At 37.2% G+C, this 22,982-nt stretch overlaps 2 protein-coding genes across 5 annotated transcripts; both read right to left on the bottom strand.

Annotated features, from left to right (window-relative positions):
* Window positions 1-1,424: 1,424 nt before the first annotated feature.
* On the bottom strand, window positions 1,425-13,920 carry aldh3a1 (aldehyde dehydrogenase 3 family, member A1). Its single transcript, XM_082178765.1, has 11 exons — window positions 13,768-13,920; window positions 6,901-7,082; window positions 6,571-6,802; window positions 5,819-5,904; window positions 5,523-5,731; window positions 5,075-5,192; window positions 4,846-4,987; window positions 4,587-4,753; window positions 4,395-4,494; window positions 3,081-3,340; window positions 1,425-2,219 (listed from the first exon to the last, which is right to left on the bottom strand). The coding sequence occupies exons 2-10, from the start codon at window positions 7,054-7,056 to the stop codon at window positions 3,081-3,083; spliced, it is 1,470 nt and encodes a 489-aa protein (XP_082034891.1). The 5' UTR covers window positions 7,057-7,082; window positions 13,768-13,920; the 3' UTR covers window positions 1,425-2,219.
* Window positions 13,921-14,038: 118 nt separating this feature from the next.
* aldh3a2a (aldehyde dehydrogenase 3 family, member A2a) lies at window positions 14,039-20,818 on the bottom strand. Of its 4 annotated transcripts, XM_082178763.1 has the most exons (11): window positions 20,743-20,813; window positions 19,769-19,957; window positions 19,453-19,684; window positions 19,112-19,194; window positions 18,815-19,023; window positions 16,712-16,829; window positions 16,062-16,203; window positions 15,816-15,982; window positions 15,647-15,746; window positions 15,322-15,560; window positions 14,039-14,406 (listed from the first exon to the last, which is right to left on the bottom strand). In XM_082178763.1, exons 1-11 carry the CDS (start codon window positions 20,776-20,778, stop codon window positions 14,392-14,394), a joined length of 1,530 nt encoding a protein of 509 aa, XP_082034889.1. In that variant the 5' UTR covers window positions 20,779-20,813; the 3' UTR covers window positions 14,039-14,391. The 4 variants fall into 4 exon arrangements, with proteins under 4 accessions (XP_082034889.1, XP_082034886.1, XP_082034888.1 ...); XM_082178760.1 differs by having other exon boundaries at window positions 15,647-15,982; window positions 20,743-20,818; XM_082178762.1 differs by lacking the exon at window positions 20,743-20,813 and adding an exon at window positions 20,187-20,295 and having other exon boundaries at window positions 15,647-15,982.
* Between the last annotated feature and the right edge of the window lie 2,164 nt (window positions 20,819-22,982).

Consider the following 22,982-nt stretch of genomic DNA (forward strand, 5'->3'; position numbering starts at 1 on the left):
GATGTGCATTTACTGTCAGCTACAGTATGTGAATGAAATATGTATTAGCTTTAAGTCAGATAGATTGTGTAACGGCAAAATGTAAAGCTAAAAAAATGGACAAATGGAGGAATGTTGGCTTGACTCCTCAGGAAGAATGTCACACCAAACCTAATGAAATACAGACTTGGGGTTGCATTATTATGTTTAAATAAAATTAAATTAGTAATTAGCTTATTCATTTAAAGAAGGGGGGAAAAGCACTAATTTCACAGAAAGTGTAATCCACTTTATTAGTTGTGGAGTGTTTGACACTTACATGTTCATTATGACTGCAAGGAAGAAGCATGTGGTGCAGCAGAAGGGCTAATAATAACCAGACTGATGAAAATGGCTTTGAATTGTTGATTTAATTAACCCAATATATTTCTGGTGTAAAAATACAGTCATCCTCTTGTTTTACAACCGATGTTAAACTGTAAGAGAGCGCCATCTGCTGAATATTGAAGGCAATCGTATTGAAATCGAGTTGGAAAATATAGGCCAAATGTATCAGGCTGACTGAATGTTACTTATAAAATTAAATCAACATCAGATACAAAAATAACTTTAAATGCTCTAATATATTTTAAATAATTGGACATTCTCTATTTCACATTAACCAGAGATCATACTATCTACTATTTTGGTAGATTTTTGATATTCATTGTTTTAGACAAAACAGAGAACAAATAAAATAGAGGAATTCCCTTATATTCTAAATATACACTGCTTAATAAATGTATTAGACCACCTGTCATAATAAAGAGAAAACACAAATATTTTAGGAATTTGTCAAAAACTTGTTTAATACTAAAAACGTTATTGTCATTTATTAGTCAAATAACAAACTGAAACAACTAAATAGTCTTTATTCACACATACCTACCAAAAAAACCTTTTATATTAATGAACATCTTGGATGACATGGGAGTGAGTAAATCATCAGGAAAAATCTTCCATAGTAGGAAAAAAAAAAAATACTATGGAAGTCATTGGGGTCCATCAACTGTTTGGTTACCGACATTTTTCAAAATATCTTCTTTTGTGTTCAGCAGAAAAAAGAAATTCATACAGGTTTGAAACAACTTGAGGGTGAGTAAATGATGACAGAATTTTCATTTTTGGGTGAACTATCCCTTTAAGGACACCTGTTTGATGAGACAACAGATGTTTTGGTAGTGGGAAGCACAGTTTTTGACCGTGCAAGAACGTACAGGATACACTGACTGTGCTTATTGATTATAATGTGTTGGACTAAGCTTAATGGTGCTTTAACCATGCTTCACTGGTAAAGAGTAACATTCAAGGAACAATATGGGCAATGGACAATGTGTGTGCTATATCTGCAAGGTTGGACTTCATGTGTTGCTGTGAACTTGAAAGAATGAGACGACACAGGAAGCTAATTGGAAGCAATGTAATTCATTTGGAGCACAATAAAGAAAGACACTGTTTGTATCTTACATCTGCATTCATGGAGTTTGTATGGGTCAAAGACTTTTATACTAGTAACTCCTGCAATACTAGTGGCTTAGTGGAAAGCAGTAGCATTAGCAATAATCATTCATTGGCATTTTGCTCTGAATTTTATGAAAGCCTGTGTTACATTTGTTCCAAAACTATAGCCTAATAAAGCATTAAGAAAACAACTTTGCAACATCACTGAATCACAAACAATCAACATTTTTGTTAATAAACAATCTTTTCTTTGTTGACATCATTATGAGTAAAAGCTTGTTAAAAAAAAACAAAAAAACATGGAAGCTCATGTGCTAAAGCTCTCCATAACGTCCACTGCATAAAGAAGATAAGCTGGAGAACAACGAGAACAATGCAAGCATTGTATTGCTGCATGACAGAAATAATGCTAACTTGCCCATTTCGAATATCCAACTGTGCAGATTCTGTACAATTCAGCAGTTCAACAGCACAAACTCTAAACAGAAGTAGGAAAAGCCATATAGACAAATCTCATTACTTGTATTTAGAAGATTAAAATGTAGTTTGTGTTTTTAGAGTATTTAAAAATGTTTATTTAAATCAATTAGAAAGTAAATGTACATGTTAAACACTTTTGTATGAGAATGATACAAATATTCAATATTTGTACAAATGATAAAAACGATAAAAGTGTTTCAGAAGTGACAAAATAAACAGCAGTGTATGCAGAGGGATCCGTTGCTTCAAACTGGAGTCTTCTGTGAAAGTAGAAAGGAACATTGATTATAAACAATGACGCATTGTTGGAGCAATGGAATTATATTCAGTAATTAAGCAAAGCGTGATCCAAATGGCGGGTTGTTGGAAAATAGGCTACTCATTAACCGAATAGACAAACCGTGACAGAAAGTTCAATCACATACCATTTCTGAACGAACTGTACAAAACCACAAAAATGCATGAATGTGGAATACATGACAATGGAACATTACATATAGGCCTAATTGAATGGAGACCCAAAATGGTGATGCAAAAAAATTTAACCGGATGTCTATTACATTTTCAATAATAAAGGTACATTTAGGCCAAGCCTACACGACAACGATGTACTAAAAATTTAAAACTTCTGTTTTTCGCGTACAGACGACAATGTTGTCAAAACGATCCAGCGTTCACATGGATCCGGGAAATTGACTAAAAACGCAGTATTATGCTGCCAGGCCAGTAGTTGGCGATGTCAATTTGTAAATAAACAACGCACTAATAGACTGAACACGTACTGTAATACGCATGTGCACAAATTCATGTTTTTTGTAGTTTACAGAGACGAGAATGGTATCATTGACAAAAACTTGCACTTTTGAATCCCATTTTCAAAAGTTTGCATTCTCAGGCCCCCAAAATAGGAACGTGTTTATCTTAATAATATTTTTAAGGTTTTCTTCCCTAAAATGCTCTTTGGTATAATAACCTCCCCTGAATAAATATCTAATTGCTTAGAAATGCTTGTAATATAATGTAGGTGTAATTCAAATAGTAATGAACACCCGTGAAAGTGTGTTAACATATAAGAATCAAGAATTCAACATTGCCATGGTATAAGCAGTAAAACCTTTTACCTAAATCAGCACAACTATTAAGCCAATAAGCAGACCAATTGCCAATATGGTGGCGATGACAGCCCACACACACACGCCACTACAACTGCACAAGTGATGCTGCATGAAAAACTTGGCCTTGCTCAGTCGGGCTGCTGTTAGTGGAGGGTAACGTGCGTCATTCAAACTCTCCATAGCAAAAGACTTGATGAGACAGGAACGATGGTGACTCAGCTGGTCAAACGTGTGTCTCCCATGATATGCGCCCATTCCACTGTTTCCTTGCAGAGAAAGAGTGAGACAAATGGAGAGGTTGAGACAAACAGGTCAATATATAATTAGAAAGAAATTAAACTATATATATATATATATATATATAGTTTCTTTAATTAATTCAATAGTTGTATATTAACATTGATATTTATCCAAAATTGAGTGATATAAGTGATTTCTATTTCTTAAAGGACAAGTTCGGTATTTTACACTTAAAGCCCTGTTTACAGATCGTATCTGATGAAATAGAACGGTTAAGATAAAAATTTGGACACATGCTCCTGTCCCGAGAATTTTAGGTTTATTTCGCTTTTGTGGACCTATTTTGCCAAACGCGTCACACCCGTGATTCTTCCGTTGAGAGCTTGAATAATAGACACTCCAGCCCAGTTGGTGGCGATAATGCACCTTTGCCAATTGCAAGCAAACCACGGGCATTTCATTGAATAGACCCTTTTACTGTTTGTACACAATGATGACGTATGCGCGCGGATATTGGCAACGGAAGTATGGCGAGAATCAGCAGCGTGTCAAGCTACGCGAGCGGATTAAACAACAGACGCGAGCATTTTTTATTATGTCCTCGCTCCAATCAACACGTTTAATCGCCTGCAGCCACTCTTCTGAAACGGCCGTGATCATGTCGGAATAATATCAAACTTAAGCCCCTTGGTGGAATATCGATTAGTGCAACCGTAAACGCAACAACCAGACATTTTGATGCTGGGAAAGCGAAATAAACCTAAAATTCTCGGGACAGCAGCATGTGTCCAAATTTTTATCTTAACCGTTCTATTTCATCAGATACGATCTGTAAACAGGGCTTTAAGTGTAAAATACCGAACTTGTCCTTTAAGTGATTTCTTATACATACAGATATAACCACTTAATAATTAAAACATTAGGATATTTGTTGTAAGAAAAGAAAAATGTATTATCATATCACTTAAAATATAATTGAAATTATGGTTTCTATATCAAAAGTTGTATATTCAAAATTAATCCTTACCATTATTTTACCATTATTACTTTTCTTGAGTGATTTGTAATTGGTTTGCTTACCCACACCTCCAAAAGGTAAGGTGTTGACAGTATAATGCATCAAGACATCATTAACAGTAACTCCTCCACTGGTGGTTTCTGTTAACATTCGTTTGATCACCTAAATGGAACAAAGATTAACTTGGAGATATTGAATTTGACCTGAAATTTGAATGTCTGCCTTCCAAAAAACATTGGTAATCAAAATAATACCGTTTTATCAGAGGAAAACACATAGAGCGCTAAAGGCTTTTCTCTTGTGTTGATCAAATTGATGGCCTCACTCAAGCCATTAACAGTGACAATGGGCAGCAGCGGTCCAAAGATTTCTTCTTGCATGATTTTGAAATGGGGCAAAACATCCTTTAGAACTGTAGGAGCTGGTGGGGGAAAAGTCAAAAAGTTTGCTTGATCAAAGTCAACTTATAAGTAATCTCGCTCTTTTATTATTGGCAATAATAGTTGCCCTTACCTATGTAACACTGTGAGCGATCACTCTCTCCTCCAAGAGCAATTGTACATTCGTTCATCAGAGCTAATACTCTGTCGAAGTGACGTGTGTTAATGATTCTGCAATAATCTGGAGAGCTTTTAGGGTCCTCTTGGTAGAACTCCTGAAATGAGTTAAGATTCTAGATCATGTCTAACTACCATCGTGGGAATGTAACACAATTTAATACAAAAGAAAGAAAAGTACGCACCTGCAGTGTTTTTTGAATCTCTTTAACTATCCTATCCTGGATGCTTGGCTCACACAGAATGTAGTCAGGTGCAATGCATGTCTGACCACAATTTGCAAACTTCCCCCAGGTTATTCGTCTGATATAAAGTGGACATTTGGAAAGCTGTTATTTTAACTGATTATCTGTTTCCCAAAAGCTTTAAATTACTTAGAATTAGAGTTAATAAAAATGAAAATTCTGTCATCATTTACTCACCCTCATGAAGAATTCAAATGAAAGTCAATAGGGTCCAAAACAAAACTGGACCCCATTGACAGTGACAACACTTGAGACATTTTTCTAAATATTTTGTATTGCACAGAATAGAAACAAAAATTCAAACAGGTTTAGAATGACATGAAGGTGACTAAATGACAGAATTTCAATTTTTGCTGAACTATCCCTTTAACATAAAACTGTATAATACCGGCATGCCACGGCAATGTCGCAGTTCTTGTCAATATAACAAGGGCTTTTCCCACCCAGTTCTAGAGTCACTGGTGTGAGATGACGAGCTGCCGCTTCCATAACCAGTTTCCCCACAGTGCTGTTCCCAGTGTAGAAGATGTGGTCGAAACGCTGCTTCAGCAGCTCCTGGGTCTCTGGAACCCCTCCTGTCACCACTTGATACATCTCCTAAAATTATTCAAAAGTTTGTCAAGCTGTTCTCAAAGAACTTACAAAAAACATGAGACTGAATTATAAAAACATGAGTTCATGAACCTTATCTAGATAAAGAGGAAGCAGTTCATTCATAAGTCTAGCAGAGTGCTCACTCAGCTCTGATGGTTTCACCACAGCTGCATTACCTAAATAAAAAGAAGTGGAAAACTGTGTAGGGGGTGAAATCTCATTTGGTGTTGGTGATTCTTCTCCAATGAGCTAAAAGAGATTAAAAGTCAACATGAAATAAAAACGGACACCATTTACTTTCTAAATGCAAATGCATAGTCTTGAATCTTCCTTCAAAATGTAATAACTTGCTCCAGTCTCTCTTTCCTAACTATGCAACCTTTTTAATTTCCGTCCCGACCTCGTCCAGCTAAGTATTGTGGCCATAAGAATTTTCTTTAGCCCTCCTCCTCCCCAGAACCACCTGTCTAGATCTGTAACGGGGGGTTCTCCCTACTTTACCTTGCTGCAGCAAAAGGATGTATACTAATCCCTGTAATTCTGGGAAAGTTTCAGCAGTAAACTTAGCTCATGCCAGTAGCAACATAGCAGATCTAATCCTCCAAGATCAATCCTACCTCCATTCTTATCAATAAAAGTTGTCATGACTGAACTCTCTTTATCAGCTATAATCACCTCCTACTATATTTATTAACCTTTTATATTCCAATCAATTCTCAATAGACAAAATCAAGTCTCGCCCAACATTTTCTTCTGTTTTTTTGTAAGTGGTTTACATTGTGGAAGTAGCACGGCTGAACAAAAAGTTTCATGTTGGCTGTAATAAGAATAGATCCTAGTACCAGCTGCAATGGCTCCGATGAGGGGCTGCAGGACCGTGGCCCAAGGGTAGTTCCAGGGTCCAATTATCAGCACAACACCCAAAGGTTCAGGCTTTATGTAAACATCATCAGATGCGCTGTTGAGATTCTTCTTCACATGCCGAGGAGCTGCCCAGTCTGCCAAGTCACTCTCTGCCAACTTGATGTCACTCTCAATGCCGATCAGCTCAAAGAGTGAAGTGTTATACGTATTCTGTTTGATGACAGTGACAATAAGGATTAAAAGTGTTCCTAAAAGGGATGATTTTTATAGTTTAAGGAAACATTGATAATTCAGGATGGCTGCCGTACCCTGTTGAGGTCTTGTTTTAGAGATTGTTCAATGTCTGCTTGGTGTTCAGTGATGAGCCTGTGCAGGGCTCTGAGCTGCTGTTTCCTGTACTGCAGGGGTCTGGATCTGCCCGACTGGAAGACCTCCCTCAACCCATCCACAACCTGCTTCTCCATTTGTACAGGCCTGAATTATACTTTTCCTATAGGTTTGAGCAGAATAAAACATTTGATTCTAAATAAATATAAGTCAACTAAATTGCAATGGGAAAAGAGAATAAATATGATTCGCATTATAGAGGATAGCCAATTCTGATAACCTATATAAAGCAGGAGTCTTCCAAAGCTGATAAGTGTCAACATTGAAATTATTTCTTGGTTTTTGTTTTCATTGGCCATTTCAGTTCAGAAATAAAGGTATTTTACTCCTCAGATAGACACACTGGCAAAATAACCACCATTGGCTAGTATCTCCTACGGGGGCTGTGTGGAAGGCTGCAAAAGATAAGGGTCTGTGGTTTCAAGAGGACTTCGAGAAGTGATTGTAAAGTAAGAAAAAACCATCCCAGAGGTTCAAAAGGGTAGCACAGAAGGAAAGATGACACTTTGTGTAAAACTCAGAGGGCCTTAGATAATACCTCAGAGAAGGCATTAGGTCACAGAGTGCACAAAGTGTACTTCAGAAGCTCACTTCATCAGCCAGCTGTACAAACCACTGTGGAACATCAGATGTTTTAAATGAAGAGCTGTATATATCTCCGTATATATATATATATATATACTTCACACTGATGCAAAAGACACTGTAAAATAGGATTTTATATTTCATGAGTTCACACTTACATACAATTTGAGGGGGCAAAGTTGAATGCGTATTTGGCGTGCTGTCTGGGGGAGGGCTCCGAGCTCAGAGTTCGGCCCGAACCCAGAGTACTCCCCCACCATGTAGGCTAAGTGTTTAGGACTAGAAGTGTTGAGAAGGGGGTGGTGGGGGATGCTGCAAAACTGTCAATGGATTGAGGTGAGACTGCTGAATGTATATATACCTCTTACCATTGATTGCTGAGAGCTCTCCACTTGTGTTAATTATCTGAACGTGCTCCTCCCGAACTTTGCTATAAAACATCATATGTTGCTTTGATGATAAACCAGGTGACGGCTCACCACTATTAAGAATGGAGCCAAGAACAAAGATGATTGATTGGGTAGGATGTGTGAACAGTTGGGTACATAATTGGGTCAATACCGTCTACCGATAAGCTTCTGAACAAATGATACTGTTATCGATACTTGCGTAGTTTTATCTCTGAATACTTTTGTGTTAATAGCAAATTAGAAGCTGCTGCTTGTCATTTTCCATCCCTGAATAATGTCATCACATGGCCATCGTTTGCTCGACATACGTGTGATATCCATGCGCTGCACACACTTGTTATAAAATTAAAATTTCAATTCCTCTTATTGATTCCTTTGTGTGCAATTCAGTATGAATTTGAGACGACTCACAAAGTGTTTTCTGTGCTGCAAACACAGAAAAAGGGATTTTAATGTGATTTTAAACCATTCAAGCATTTTCTGTGCTGCATGCTTGCAGATCTGTGCAGCTCTTAAAGTGACAGCACTAATAATCCTGCTTTCGTTTCTATAACAACACTAATCAAACAAAAGACAAAGAGAAAATTCACTCGTTCTTGACTGAGTAACTTTTGTAACTATATTTGTAATGTACTGTATATTTAAGTGCAGTGTTATTTTAAATTTGATTATAGTTTCTTAGGCACACTATGTAATTTTTTTGCCGCTAGAGGTCGCTTATTCAAAACAAAGGCGTAGCCTGATGATGCTTTGATTTCACAGAATCATGGGAGTTGTTGTCTTCACCTCTACAGCCAGTGGAAAATACGATGGGATTCGGGCAGAAATCATATTCATGGATGACCGGTAATGTATTAAAGATTTATTAACGTTACGAAAACGTTACGAGAGGAACGAGGCCGCTGGAGCGATTGCTAATGAGAGACAAAGCGCAACACACGCCTCGAGAGCAGTGGAGCTTTTATTATGCCGCAGACGCCACTTCTGCTTCTTCATGGGGTAACACAGCGCTGTTTAATCATATACATTTGAGTGTGTTGAAAGTTGTTATAATGCTACTCTGTGCGTTCGCTCGGCAGCTACTATATGAGAATGGTAAAAATGGAATTTGCGGTACATCAAGAAAACGAGATTTAAACAAAAAGACTAACTGTGTTGAGCTATATATGTCATACGTCAGTGTATGTTTGAACTTTCAGTTTGTGTTTTGATTGGTTCCTGTTTTCCTTTGTTATTTTACCGCCACTCCTTCGTTTCCATGGTTACTGTCATTATTAGTTCAGTTGTATCACCTGTTTAGTCTATCATCGTCATCTGTTCTGTATCACCTGTGTTCTGTTAATCAGTGTAATCTGTGTTTGTATTTAAGTTCTGTCAGTCTTCATCCAATCTCAGTTATATTTAATGTGTTGCTACCTGTTCTGCCGTCCTGTGTTTTATTACCAATAAACCTTTGTTTTGGAATTATATCCTCGTCTCCGTCTGCCTTCCTGCAACCACCCGTGACAATATAACAATGATTAGTTTTCTGTCGATGAATGTATCCAAACAGTTGCTCACCTGCCTAATAAAACACATAATATATTAAAGCGTCTTTGGTGTTTCCATAGTTTCTACAAAATAAAACTAGAAATCAAGGGGAATGCATGGTCCGTTTCCTGGTTAAAACTGCTTATTTCTCTGGATTTAAACATTCTTAGAAACATCTGAAATAATGTAAGTATACAAATCAACAAAATATATAACGTTGTTCTAGTGGTTTTTTGGATATTTTAATCCAAAAATCTTACATAGTGTGCCTTTAACCTCAATACCTGAAAATCGTAAAACACTGTTTATTTCAATCATATCTTTTGTTCAGTTGTATTTATTTGTTGCGATTGCTAATTTTTTTTATTTGTCCTTTTTTAATTACTAGGTGTTTTACTAGTCTTCAATAATGCTTAAAATGTACATTAGCTAGACTATTTGTATTTTTAAACCATAGGCAGAGTTCCTTGTTTAAGTTTTGCTACAATGAAATGTTTTGCAATAAGACTTAAAATAACTGTTGAATGATATGTTTTTTTTTCTTTTACCTGATTGGAATCAAAATTAGGAATTGATAAGAATTGGAATCGGATCTGGCCCTTACCCCTACCCCTCCAACCAAAAGAGAATCGAGACAATCGAGGTAGGGCCCTAGATGTGAAGGCGCAAAACAGAGGGTAAGGGGTAGAAGTGGGATTGGGCCTTAGTCTTGGCCCATTTAGTGTTTTAGATATCTTGTGCATAGCGCTTCATCATTGTATCATGAGATTTTGATCATGATATTTCAACAACAAGAAAATGGTGTGCCCATATTAAGCCCATATTTATATCCTGTATGTTAATGAAAACGTAATACGATGCACGTACTGCCTCAGATGCAGCTGTTCCAGTGACAGACAAATTATATCTGTAATTCGGTTTCCGCACGACAGCGGAATCCAACGATATGTATCATTTCATCGACGATATGTAAATTTGTCGCTTTATCATCACCAACAATATCATACTTATTGTGTTATTTGTGTTCCTACCTGACATAAGCTTTCACATTAAATGTGAGTACTACTTTTAAAACTACTTATATGTAATTTGAAGCAATGCATGTTTGTGCAATTTTGTTATATTTTTATATAGTGGTGTGCCGTGGCAAAAAAAAAAAAAGTTGGGAAACACTGTGTTAGCCGTCACTTCACCTCAGCTAATCCCGCCTCTTTGCCCATTTTCGGTTATCTGGGAGTGACGTGCAACAACGCGCTGACAAGATGGCGACTGACGGCTCTGCAAACTTTGGGCTTCAAAAATGCTCTTCAGAAACCTACGGGTGACGTCACAGACACTACGTCCATATTTTTTTACAGCCTATGGTCTTAACTGAGGTTGTTAGATGTTCTGCAGGCATCTTGCCTTTATTCTCGCTACCAATAAACTCTTTAAGTTCTTTGGATCTGGAACTCTGTGATTTGCACCATAAAGACATAAAGCACAATAAAGTTTTCTTTCACTATATTCCAAGACGTCTGAAGCCATTCAGCTTGATGTGAAGTACAAATGGATATTTAAATCATTAAGTTAAAGTTAAAGCCACAATATGTAACTTTTTTGCTTTAAAAATAGCAAAAATCACTATATCTTTGTTATATTTTTTAGTTGTGTACTTACATTATCCCGATTGTTTCCAACAACTTTCAAACCAGGAGAAATCCGTCAATGGCGTCATATCCGCGTTGTCCCTGGTTTCCGCTCGTACTGCCATGGCAACCAGAGCTATGAACCAGAGCCCTCTGATAGTAACCAAAGCGACTGACGGTAGTTCGCAATGTCTATTTGCACGCTGTTGTTGTTTCGTTCAAACATTATGGACCATGGCAAGCAGACTTTGAATACAAAAGGAGAACTAAAACGAGAATCAATATCAGCGTGGTGTTTTCGAGATGCCTAGAGCTCCCATAGACAGTATATAAACGAGAGCTCCACGTCCGAGACTTCGACCGCTTCTACATGTACTTTATTAAACAGGTGAGCACATTTACATAAAACTAATCAAGGTTATATAGCTCAACATGATGAAATGTTAGAATATGATCTGTATGTTATTCTAATGTTGATCTCATACAGACAAACTAACACATACATTTCAACACATTCAAATGCAGTTTAGTGTGATAGTGTAATGTTAGACCAAGTGAAACAACGCTGCGTTACCTCACAAGTTTAATTTGTCTAATAAACTGACCTGTGACTGTGAGTAGTAATTCTGCACTCGCGTGTAACGTTAGTTCGGTAGAATGAAATGTCCATATTCCTTATATGATAGATAGCTGATAGCTGTCTCTTAGCAATCCCGAACTGCTTCATATCACAGTCATGATAAAAGCATCGATGTATTCAGTCATCCATAAACATTATTAGATCCATAGATTAGATCGGTCGGCTTGACGTTGACGACAAGATCCATAATTCTTAGCAAATGTTGCGTCATCAAACTACGCCTTTGTTATTGTAAATAGGTTAGCGACCCCTAGTGGCGAAAAATTCCATACTGTACGTTTAATGGAAACTTATCTCTCCTCAGTCATTCTCCATTCAGCATCCAAACAACATTCGGTTATGACAGTAACACGACGAAACTCAGTTCAAGATCAATGTTCCCATTATTATCAAATCAAATAAATTCAAATCAAAGTTTATTTATAAAGCACCTTAAAAAACAGTGTGTACCAAAGTGCCGTACAATTTAAAACGGATTAGATAAAACACAGTAAAATACAAGGAAAGAAATAATACAATATAAAAATGAAAAAATTATAATAATAATACTAATATAAACATAAAATCAAAGCCTAACGGTCCTTACAAAGTAGCAAAGGTCTCATCAAACAAATAGCCTATGTCTTAAGACGAGTTTTAAAAATGTTTACAGAGGTAGAGGATCTGATATACATTGGTAACCCATTCCACAACCTAGGAGCAGCGACTGAGAAAGCACGATCTCCTTTACTTTTTAAGCGTGGCCGAGGAATTTCAAGGAGCAGCTGATTTTGGGATCTCAGAGATCTCTGTGAGCAACTCAAATGTATAAGCTCAGAAACATATTTTGGTGCAAGTCCATGCAGAGCTTTAAAAGTATACAAAAGTACCTTGTGCTTTATTTTAAAATGAACTGGTAGCCAGAGTAATGAGGCCAGAATAGGGGATATGATCCCTCTTTTTTGTGTTTGTCAGCAACCTTGCTGCCGCATTATACTTTATTTGTAGATAAATTTCTATGCATAAAAGGACTTTATCTTGCTGGAGTTTATTGCACATGTTTTAGCCAAGAGATTTTCTAATGATATAAATTATGTTTCATTTCCTGCAGCTTATCCTTAAAATCATGTTTTTTATTTTGATATGCTATGCAATTTTTGAGAACATGTTCCACTTTTTCTGGTTCATTACACTTATTGCACTTCCCTGTTGGATGTTTATTGATTTTATCCTAGTTGGTATTTAATCCTGTGTGTCCTATGCAAAGTCTAAAAATTAATGATTATTATTTCCTTCTTAATATTGAAACCTAATCTCCTTTTCCAACTTTTTGTCAGCTAACAATGCCCTTCAGCCGTGACTAATTGACGATACAGCACAGCCTCTCTTATACAGCACAGCAATAAGGTACTATTGCTTACTTATTCACCCAAGTTTACCCAGGGTTATAAAAAATGTGAGAACTTTGCCTCCTCATTTTAAAATACCACCGCACACCACTGATATATCTATATCTACATCTATGTGTGTGTGTGTGTGTGTGTGTGTATCAACAATGATGGTTCACATGCGTACGACAAGCGTATAACTTATTTTCTTCTGTATTATGATCCTGATTGATAATACACAGTTATTCTCAATAAATGAGCCTTTAAGTATGATGTGGACGAGCGTTTGAAGTATGACATTCTTTATGGAGCTTTTACAAATCGTTGGCAAACAGCTCTGGTCATGTTAGGGTTAACACCTCTTTTTAGACTCCTCAAACTCAAAAGTAAAGTTAGTCACAAAAAATGTTAGCCTACCGGTGGAATGAGAAGGGTTTAAAGTTCGCTGCTTGTTTACGGAGATACATAAACTCGTTCATGCCACGAGACTAAAGCATATTTTTTTTTCATATTTATACAGTCGATCGCGTGCAAACAGTAAATGTATAAAACATTAGGGAAGCTGTTTGTAAAGGTCATGCAACCATTCGGGAAAGATAAACCAACTTCATATCTGTCTAATACTTACATAAAATCGTTCGTAACGGTGCTGAATCTGTAACGGCTCCGGTGCAGTGACGTCGAGGGAGACTAGATTTAACAAAGCAACCGCATTTATCAAAGTTCATCACATCAGAGGGCGGCGCATCGGAACGGCTAAACCCACGCGACACACGTCCACTTACGAGGGGAAAATCACCACCTCTTTTAAAGAATAGCTACAAAAGTGGTTGTAACACATTCAATTGTATTTATTCAAAATGATGCACAAAATTCTACTATTAATAGGAGAACGTGGGGAAATATATTGTAACTTTAATTATTAAAAATGTAAATAATTCAGATGGTTATACACATGGCATAGAACTCAGATTTATGCTTTTTCCTTTATTACATAATGCTAATCACCAATTAATCAAAGCTAGACTTAAACCACTGACAAGAGTATTTTACACCATTATGATTGCTTACTTGTTAACAGGACTCCCAAGTAAAAATGAATCATCTGAAAGGGTGTATGTTCAAGATCATAATATGCTCTTCTGTCTAAATTGTGAGTGATGGATACATTAACATCTTTAATATGCATGGAAAGATGTATTCATCAACAGCCCTGGGTCAAAAAGACAATCTTTAGGTTGTCCTTCGTTCATCATCTCAAGAACCTCTGCAAAGCACAAAACAAATGAAATAATTTCACATAAAATGTTTTACAATAAGCAAATGTCTCTATTTTACAATCTGCTTAAGAACAATAAAACAGATATTTTAAGGCATATTAACTAATAACAGAATTTCATGTTCTGAGTCTACTAGCTATTAGGGAGGCAAAAAGTAACTCTATGCAGCAATTTTCTTTTTGAACTTTTTATTCATCAAATAATCCTGAAAAAAGTATCACAGTTTATAAAATAAATATTAAGCAGCACAACTGTTTCCAACATTGATAATAAATCAGCATATTAGAATGATTTCTGAAGGATTGTGTGACACTGAAGACTGAAGTAATGGCTGATGAAAATTCAGCTTTGCATCACAGATATAAATTATATTTTAAAGTATATTCAAATCGAAAACCATTATTACATAAATTTTTTTTATATATATATATATATATTCATGGGTTTCATCAGGTCCCTTTCCACAGGTGTATAAAATCAAGCACCTAGATTATGACTGCAGACTGCATTGTGCTTGATTAATACACCTGTGGAAAGGGACCGGATGAAATCCATGAATATATATATATATATATATATATATATATATATATATATATATATATATAAAAATGGATCAAAACCTTTCATCAAAGTTATTCATGAATTTTTAACAATACCCGTTCTCAACTTTAATGAACTTTTTTGATCCACTTCAAATGTTGACTACTGTTTATGTTTATATATATATATATATATATATATAAATATAAACAGTAGTCAACATTTGAAGTGGATCAAACAAGTTAATATATATGAGAGAGAGAGAGAGAGAGAGAGAGAGAGAGAGAGAGAGAGAGAGAGAGAGAGAGAGAGAGAGAGAGAGAGAGAGAGAGAGAGAGAGAGAGAGAGAAACATCTCACCTTCACCACAAAGGCCGCCAGCGCAACAAGCATAGCAACCTGCGCCATCTGACGCCACCGAGCCAGATTTACTTGCTTTAAGAAAAAAACACGTGCCCAGCGTAACTTCTCTGTTGTATGGGGTGGGTAGCGCATCTGATTCACTCCCTCCATGTTCAGCTTCTTAATAAGACAGCTGCGAAGGTGACTCAGCTGATCAAAACCATATTTGCCATGGTAACGACCAGTTCCACTATTCCCTGTTACAATTACATAATAAATCCATTGCCTGTGTACATTTTTACAGCTGACTTAGAAAACCATGAAAATGAATAAAGATACTCACCAACCCCACCAAAAGGCAAATCACTTATGGTAAAATGCACCAGACAGTCATTGGCTAAGAGCGCTCCACTAGACGTCTCTGATATCATCTGTTTAATGACCTGTGAGAAAATATAAATTGTTTGTTTGCCGTTTAACAGGAGTTGGAAATAATGCATCACTCTACCTACCTTACTACTGGAAGAGAAAACGTAGAGTGCTAGAGGCTTTTCTCGTTCGTTGATGAACTGAATGGCTTCATTTAAGCCATTGACAGTGATGATGGGCAGAATTGGCCCAAAGATCTCCTCCTGCATCACTTTGGATCCTGATGCCACATCCCTCAAAACAGTAGGAGCTGAAGCACACAGGAAAAATAAACACATGGTCATGACAGCATAACATATTTCCTTAACTTCTGCTACATAGATACATACCGATATAACATTCCGATTCATCACTGTCTCCTCCAATTGCCACTGTGCTACCCTCAAGAAGTGCCATTATCCTCTTAAAATGCCGTTGATTAATAATCCGTCCGTAGTCTGCAAAGCTCTTGGGGTCTTTCGTATAAAACTCCTGTAAGTGAATAAATGAGACAGTAGTTACGTTTACATGCAGCCAAATAATCCGTTAGTAATCAGTTACCATTTTCTCAATCAGATTCAACTGTGCAGTGATGTATGTATACATACGTTTTTACATCTTACGAAAGTGAAAATGTTTATTTCCTCCTTCGTTTTATGAATTGGTCAGTGGAGATTCAAGACTGAATTTACCAAAAAGAAAATCAGTATTGAATTCTTTTCTAACACAAATGTCATCAAGGCAAAAATGGCAATTATGCTCACGGTAGCTCCGGTGACATTATCGCGACGGCTTTTTCCAGTTCTGAACGCTATGACTGCACTGGGCACTGCGCATGCAGTGTAATGCACATGCAAACAAATATGAGTTTATCAAAGTTTAGAGCTCATATAAACAACTGAGAATCTGATATCAGATTAGATTCCTTCGGACTGACAAAAATTTGTGCATGTAAACATACATAACATTGTCAAAAGAGCAATAGCATCTAAATACATACCTGGATGCATTTTTGGATCTCATTAATCACTTTGTCTTGGATACTGGATTCACAGAGGATGTAATCCGGTGCAATGCAAGTCTGACCACAGTTCATATACTTTCCCCAAGTAATGCGACTAATGGAGTAAGAACATAGTTGAATAAATTTGTTGATTATTATTTCTTAATTAGTTATCACATACACCAAGTAGGGATCAAACTTGATGATTCTCGAGCTCATCTGGGCTTTTTGTAAACTACTATATAATTACTTAGCTTTAGGTTTTGTGGTAGATTTTTCTCCTACGCACCTGACCTAAGTCTACCTGTGTCTCGTCTACAATTGACGTTAGTTTCCTATAATATTTATATTCTAGTGCGTCTACACATCGACGTCGGCCGAGTCTAACCCTATACCCTAGCGCGTCTACACATCGACGTCAGCTGAGTGGTCTAATCCTATACCCTAGCGCGTCTACACATCGACGATGGCTGAGTGGTCTATACCCTAGCGCATCTACACATCGACGATGGCTGAGTGGTCTATACCCAAACGCATCTACACATCGACGATGGCTGAGTGGTCTATACCCTAGCGCGTTTACACATCGACGATGGCTGAGTGGTCTATACCCTAGCGCGTTTACACATCGACGATGGCTGAGTGGTCTATACCCTAGCGCATCTACACATCGACGATGGCTGAGTGGTCTATACCCTAGCGCGTTTACACATCGACGATGGCTGAGTGGTCTATACCCTAGCGCGTCTACACATCGACGATGGCTGAGTGGTCTGTACCCTAGCGCATCTACACATCGACGATGGCTGAGTGGTCTATACCCTAGCGCGTTTACACATCGACGATGGCTGAGTGGTCTATACCCTAGCGCATCTACACATCGACGATGGCTGAGTGGTCTATACCCTAGCGCGTTTACACATCGACGATGGCTGAGTGGTCTAATCCTATACTCTAACTTGTTCCCCTAACTAACTTGCTGCGCAGCAAAACCAGACAGACTTCAGCAAATGTCCTTTAAATGCTTTAATCACGGCCGGGAGAGTACTCAAGCAATTCTCAGAGAATCTTTCCCAAAGAAGAAGCACGGCAGGAGGATCTCAGACAAATTTCAGAGAGAATCCCACCAGCAAACAAGAATACAACAGGTTTTATAGGATAGAGACAGACACGTCACCTTCTATCAATATGATTGGTTCAAATGGTAAAAGCAAGCCCAGTAGTGGTTTTTGGCATGGGCGAACCAGGCAGCCGTTCGGGGCGGCATTTTTTCATGACACATGGGGGGCGGCACTAGCAGTTAAAAAATTAAATAAAAATAATCATCTGCGCCGCGAAGCGGTTTTCTATTATCTATCATTTCACTGTATGGGAAATTGGCACCCCCTGCATTTGCTACAACTCTATTTCATGACAAAGTATAGTTTAACAAGTCATAACTAAAAGTGTGCCATGCATAGAATTTGAGGCAGTAACCAAGGAGCTAATGGTTCCTCCCTGAAAGTTAGATTAATATAGCGTGTAATGACAGACATTTAGCGTGTAAGGGCATGTTTATGTAACCCTCCTATTATGTTTGGGGTCAATTTGACCCCAGGTTGTTTTACTTGTATAAAACATAATCCTACAGTCTTTTGATTTCAAGGAATTTTGAAATTTCAGGGGCATTTCTAAAATATATAATAAAATATAACTGTTTGTGCAGAATTTTGCTCGAGAATTTTGCCCTGTGCTCGAAGGGGGTCTTGCCCAGGGTGTAATTGAATGTAGAACCGCCACTGAGCAAGTTTCCCTTCCCTTTTTCCCCTCTCTCACAGGCACAAGTGACATAAGAAAAAACACAAGTAAAGGGTTAAGAGCTCAGTTGATTACTCAATGCGTCATGAGAAAATGCAAATATGTGTTCGATTTTGTCATCGTCAGCAGAATTTCCCATAACACAATAGGCAAAGAACAGAGCGTTTTAGTACATTTGGTTCAAAGTGTTAGAATGTTAGACCTAAAAGGGGAAGTAAGGTTTAGATGTTAGAATTATGATTAGTTTGATATACAGTTTACTATTTATTCATTAAAAAATCCATCACAGTTTATATAACTCACCGGCAGGCAATTCTGATGTCACAGTTCTTGTCAATATAACAAGGGCTTTTCCCACCCAGTTCTAGAGTCACTGGTGTGAGATGACGAGCTGCCGCTTCCATAACCAGTTTCCCCACAGTGCTGTTCCCAGTGTAGAAGATGTGGTCGAAACGCTGCTTCAGCAGCTCTTGGGTCTCTGGAACCCCTCCTGTAACCACTTTATACATCTCCTGAACACATTAATAGAGATAATAAATAAATTAAGGAAGTAAAATAAAAATAAATCATATTTTAAGGAGTCACTGAATGAAGCATTACAGGGTCAAGGTAGAGAGGCAGGAGCTCCATAACTTTGGCTGTGTGAGAGCTCACTTCTGATGGTTTCACCACTGCAGCATTACCTACAGAATCAAACATTTCAGAGGCAGTTTACAGATCCGATGAGAAAGAGAATATTAGTGAATGGTTGGGTCTGATCTCCACACAGCATATGATAAGCTAATGACAATAGAAGAAAAACCTTATTCCCCATTCAATATGACTACACACAATATTAATAATAGAATCTGTAGAGCTTCATTTTGGTGGAAAACTACAGGGAAACCAATAATCCCATGACACTGAAGATGATGTCAACAAAAGGTGGATTTATGCTTTACCTGCAGCGATGGCACCCACAAGAGGTTGCAGGGTAACTGCTATTGGATAGTTCCATGCCCCAATGATGAGCACGACACCAAGAGGTTCTGGCTGTATGTACACATCATCTGAGATGGTGAGAAGGGTTTTATTCACAGGACGAGGAGCTGCCCACTCAGCCAGATTGCTGACAGCCAGATTGATTTCTCCCTCCAAGCCAAGGATCTCAAACATCTGTGTTGCATTTTCACTCTATAAAAACACAGAGTGAAATACAAAGATTCAATACAAAGATTCATCCAAATAAAACAAGCAGAGATTGCAATTTCGATTCACCTTATAGAGGTCTTTTCTCAGGGCATTAGTAATGTCTGTTGCTCTTTCTGTAATGAATCGATGTAAGTTTTTAAGTTGTTTAATTCTGTACTCCAGGGGTTTAGATCCTCCAGTCAAGAAAGCCTTCCTTGCCTGCTGAACGGCCAGCTGTTCTCGAGACATTCTAGAAAGTCGGTCTAGACTGTGAGTCTATGAGCAGAAATAATTCACAAAACAAAGTTTAAAAGTTTAAAAGCATTCTTAAAAGAATTGGGGACAGACACAGTAAGCACACTTAAAGTCCAATTTCTCTTTGCATTTTACATTCGTAATCTCTGACGACTGAGACATTCGAACTGCACCGTACGATAATTATTATCAGCAAGATTGTGCGATGCTAAACTTCCAGGAATTATAATATCTGAAACAGACAGATTACCTGAACGCTGAGACGTCAACATAAAATGACATCATCATTTTGCGTCGGGGTCATTGGGAGTCACATGTAACACGGAAATACCATAAACTATCAACAAACATACTTCTCTACGTTACCTGTAGAGGCGCATGAAAGCTCAGAGAGCAGTCACATTCTTATCTTATCGTGTTTTGGGTTTTGTGTCTGGCCCCAGATATAGATATTCTAAAGAGTATAATCGTTTAATTACACGAATTCCAAGGAACTGTGCATGAGATGATATTGGACATAGGACCGACGATCTCAATGATCAAATAATTAAAAAACTATAAAACATACAATGATTTATTTATATCTACTAATTACAAACGTTTTTGATTGGTCCATCTACTTATCCTGTCATCCCGCGCTGATAAAAGTACCACGTACCACGTGACAACGAGGTGTTCGATCTGGCTCAGATGCGGCGTGGAAATTAATTTACACCTGGAAATTACATTGAGAAACGGACTTTGAATTAAAATATTGCGAAGAGTAAAATGAGAGAGGGAGAGAAAACGTAAATTTAGACATATACCTGCCCGCCTACTTTTATATATAATATCATGCTCATTGCTCATCATAGACATATCATCATGTCATAGCGGAGCATATGGCGTTCTCGTTCCATTCCCGAAGTGCCTGTCGGTACACGATCCGTTCCACCTGCACGATCCGTTTCACGCATGCGTAGTAGACGCAGTAGAAAACGCACATGCGCAAATGATAATTCTGTTTTGCGACGATTTACGACACTGCACGATCTGTTCCACGTAGTTCTTTCTTCATGTAAGTGCAGATTGTCTAGGCAGAAATGCATATTATGTTCCTTATTGTCTTCTGTAAACAACATTGAAGGGATCATTTTCCTCATTTAGATTATATAGACCCATACCATACTAATACAAAATTACTCAACTTAAAAGTTAACTAATATTAGCAGCTTTTAATAATAAAAAAACGACACAAACCGTCTTTGACAATACTACTGACCTCAGACCAAAACACGGCAAGTTAAGCCTAATACCATACAGCAGTGAATCGCAAAGGAGAGTAGCCTATGGAGGAAACTGATCATGTATGTTAATGTAACAACTCACAACTCCTTTATTATTTTTGGATTGGCAACCACGTAAACACATCGTAATGCATAGCGTAAGCTACATTTAAAAGCATCAAAATAGACCCGCTGTGAAATGTTAAACACAATACAACGTTACACAAATATGCCGCAAGTTGTGCCATCGCATGCGTGGTTCCGATAGTGTAGGAAAACCGTGACGTTTTCTACTACGTAATTACGCGCATGCGTGTACGGATCGTGCAGGTGGAACGGATCGTGTACCGACAGTGCCCAAAAAAATGCCGTTTGGAATTTGCCCCCTGACTGTTATTGACGTTTCAGACACTACACGCCATCCACGGTTACAGTGTAAAAAAAAAAAGAAGAAGAAAAAAAGAAAAGAGAAAACAGTATGACATGTTTGGATAATTATTTTAAAGTAATAATAATAATACAACTATTACATTAATTAGACTAGTCCTTATAAGGAGACATGTTTTATCGCTATCTATGTTGGTGGGTGTATAATTGTCCGAGTAGATCTGTATTGTAGACATCGTATTAGGGTAATATCATGTTTATTGTTTATTATTGTTTATTATATATTATTTATTTATTATTGTTTTATAGGCCAATTTGATATAATATATGGTAATAATTTAGTCTCACAAAGTACCATGCATTTTCCTCTATGGTATCAGTGTAGTGTTTGTTGTGAGGGCTAATCATTTCTCATAGCAATACCTTTCTGCTTTCAAATTCAATTATACTAAAAACTACTTTGATCTAACATAGGATGCAAATATCCGCTGTTGTGATATTCAGCCTCAGAAAATGCAGCAGAGTTGGATTAATGACAGTCTAGCTAAAGCAAGCTGGTAATGAGGGACATCATTTCTGTGGATTATTGCATATAAGTGAATAAATGGTGCTTGAATCTTATTACTGTACCTAGAGGTAGGCCAGCATTCCCATTAATCACACCATGGCAACTTCTGGCTTCTGACAAGACGACCACAATCATGCTGTTCTCCAACGCTAAAGTGACCATAGAGTGACACTGGAGAAGGGCTCATCCATGCCTGTTACAGCCTCGGCCCTTTTAGTTTGATGCCTCACATGCGAAAGGTGTGAAAGATGTGATTAGTCAGCAAATATATGATTTACAGTATTATCATATATCTTGCACTCACAAATTCTGAAGATGCTGCATTACAAAAATGAATTTGTCTATATATATTTATATATAACATTCTGTCATATTGCAAATATTATTTTTATTTAATTTTTTATTAATTTTTTACCCTGCATTACCTAACATTTCTTACGAAACTTTTCTTTATGAAAATTTAAACATGACATGACAAAATTTGTACAATGTGACTGATGTAGGCCTATAGATTAATCTTTCATGTTCTTTTTCTCTATGTTTTTTATTTATTTATTTTTATTTTTCAGCTCATTGTTATTTTCTCATTTGTATTCTGATGACATTGAACATATTGTTAATGCATTTTGTATATTGTTTACAAAGTTGTTTGTCACAAACATGTCATCTCTGTATGTTTTGCACAAAATTAAATTAAATTAAAAAAAAGTTTAAAAAGAAATAAATTAAAATAAAATAAAATAAAGTAGACTTTTGAGCTGTGAGCGGCTTCTTCACTTATTGGGGTCCCCTGGAAACATTTCCGTTTCTATATTCGGTTGTGTTG

This window comes from Leuciscus leuciscus (genome assembly GCF_965113295.1).
Source record: "Leuciscus leuciscus genome assembly, chromosome: 9".
In the NCBI taxonomy this organism is placed as follows: Eukaryota; Metazoa; Chordata; class Actinopteri; order Cypriniformes; family Leuciscidae; genus Leuciscus; species Leuciscus leuciscus.

Bases quoted from the DNA above. Each gene is read 5' to 3' on its own strand.
- aldh3a1 (XM_082178765.1), bottom strand. From the start codon at position 7,056: ATGGAGAAGCAGGTTGTGGATGGGTTGAGGGAGGTCTTCCAGTCGGGC. The intron at 5,732-5,818 runs GTTCATGAACTC...GAATAATTTTAG, and splicing joins TTCCTCTTTATCTAGATAAG to GAGATGTATCAAGTGGTGAC. The intron at 3,341-4,394 runs GTAAGCAAACCA...TTTCTCTGCAAG, and splicing joins CTTACCTTTTGGAGGTGTGG to GAAACAGTGGAATGGGCGCA.
- aldh3a2a (XM_082178760.1), bottom strand. From the start codon at position 20,778: ATGAGCATGATATTATATATAAAAGTAGGCGGGCAG. The intron at 19,958-20,742 runs GTATATGTCTAA...TTCTGCTCATAG, and splicing joins ATATAAAAGTAGGCGGGCAG to ACTCACAGTCTAGACCGACT. The intron at 19,685-19,768 runs GTGAATCGAAAT...GTGTTTTTATAG, and splicing joins TGAGAAAAGACCTCTATAAG to AGTGAAAATGCAACACAGAT.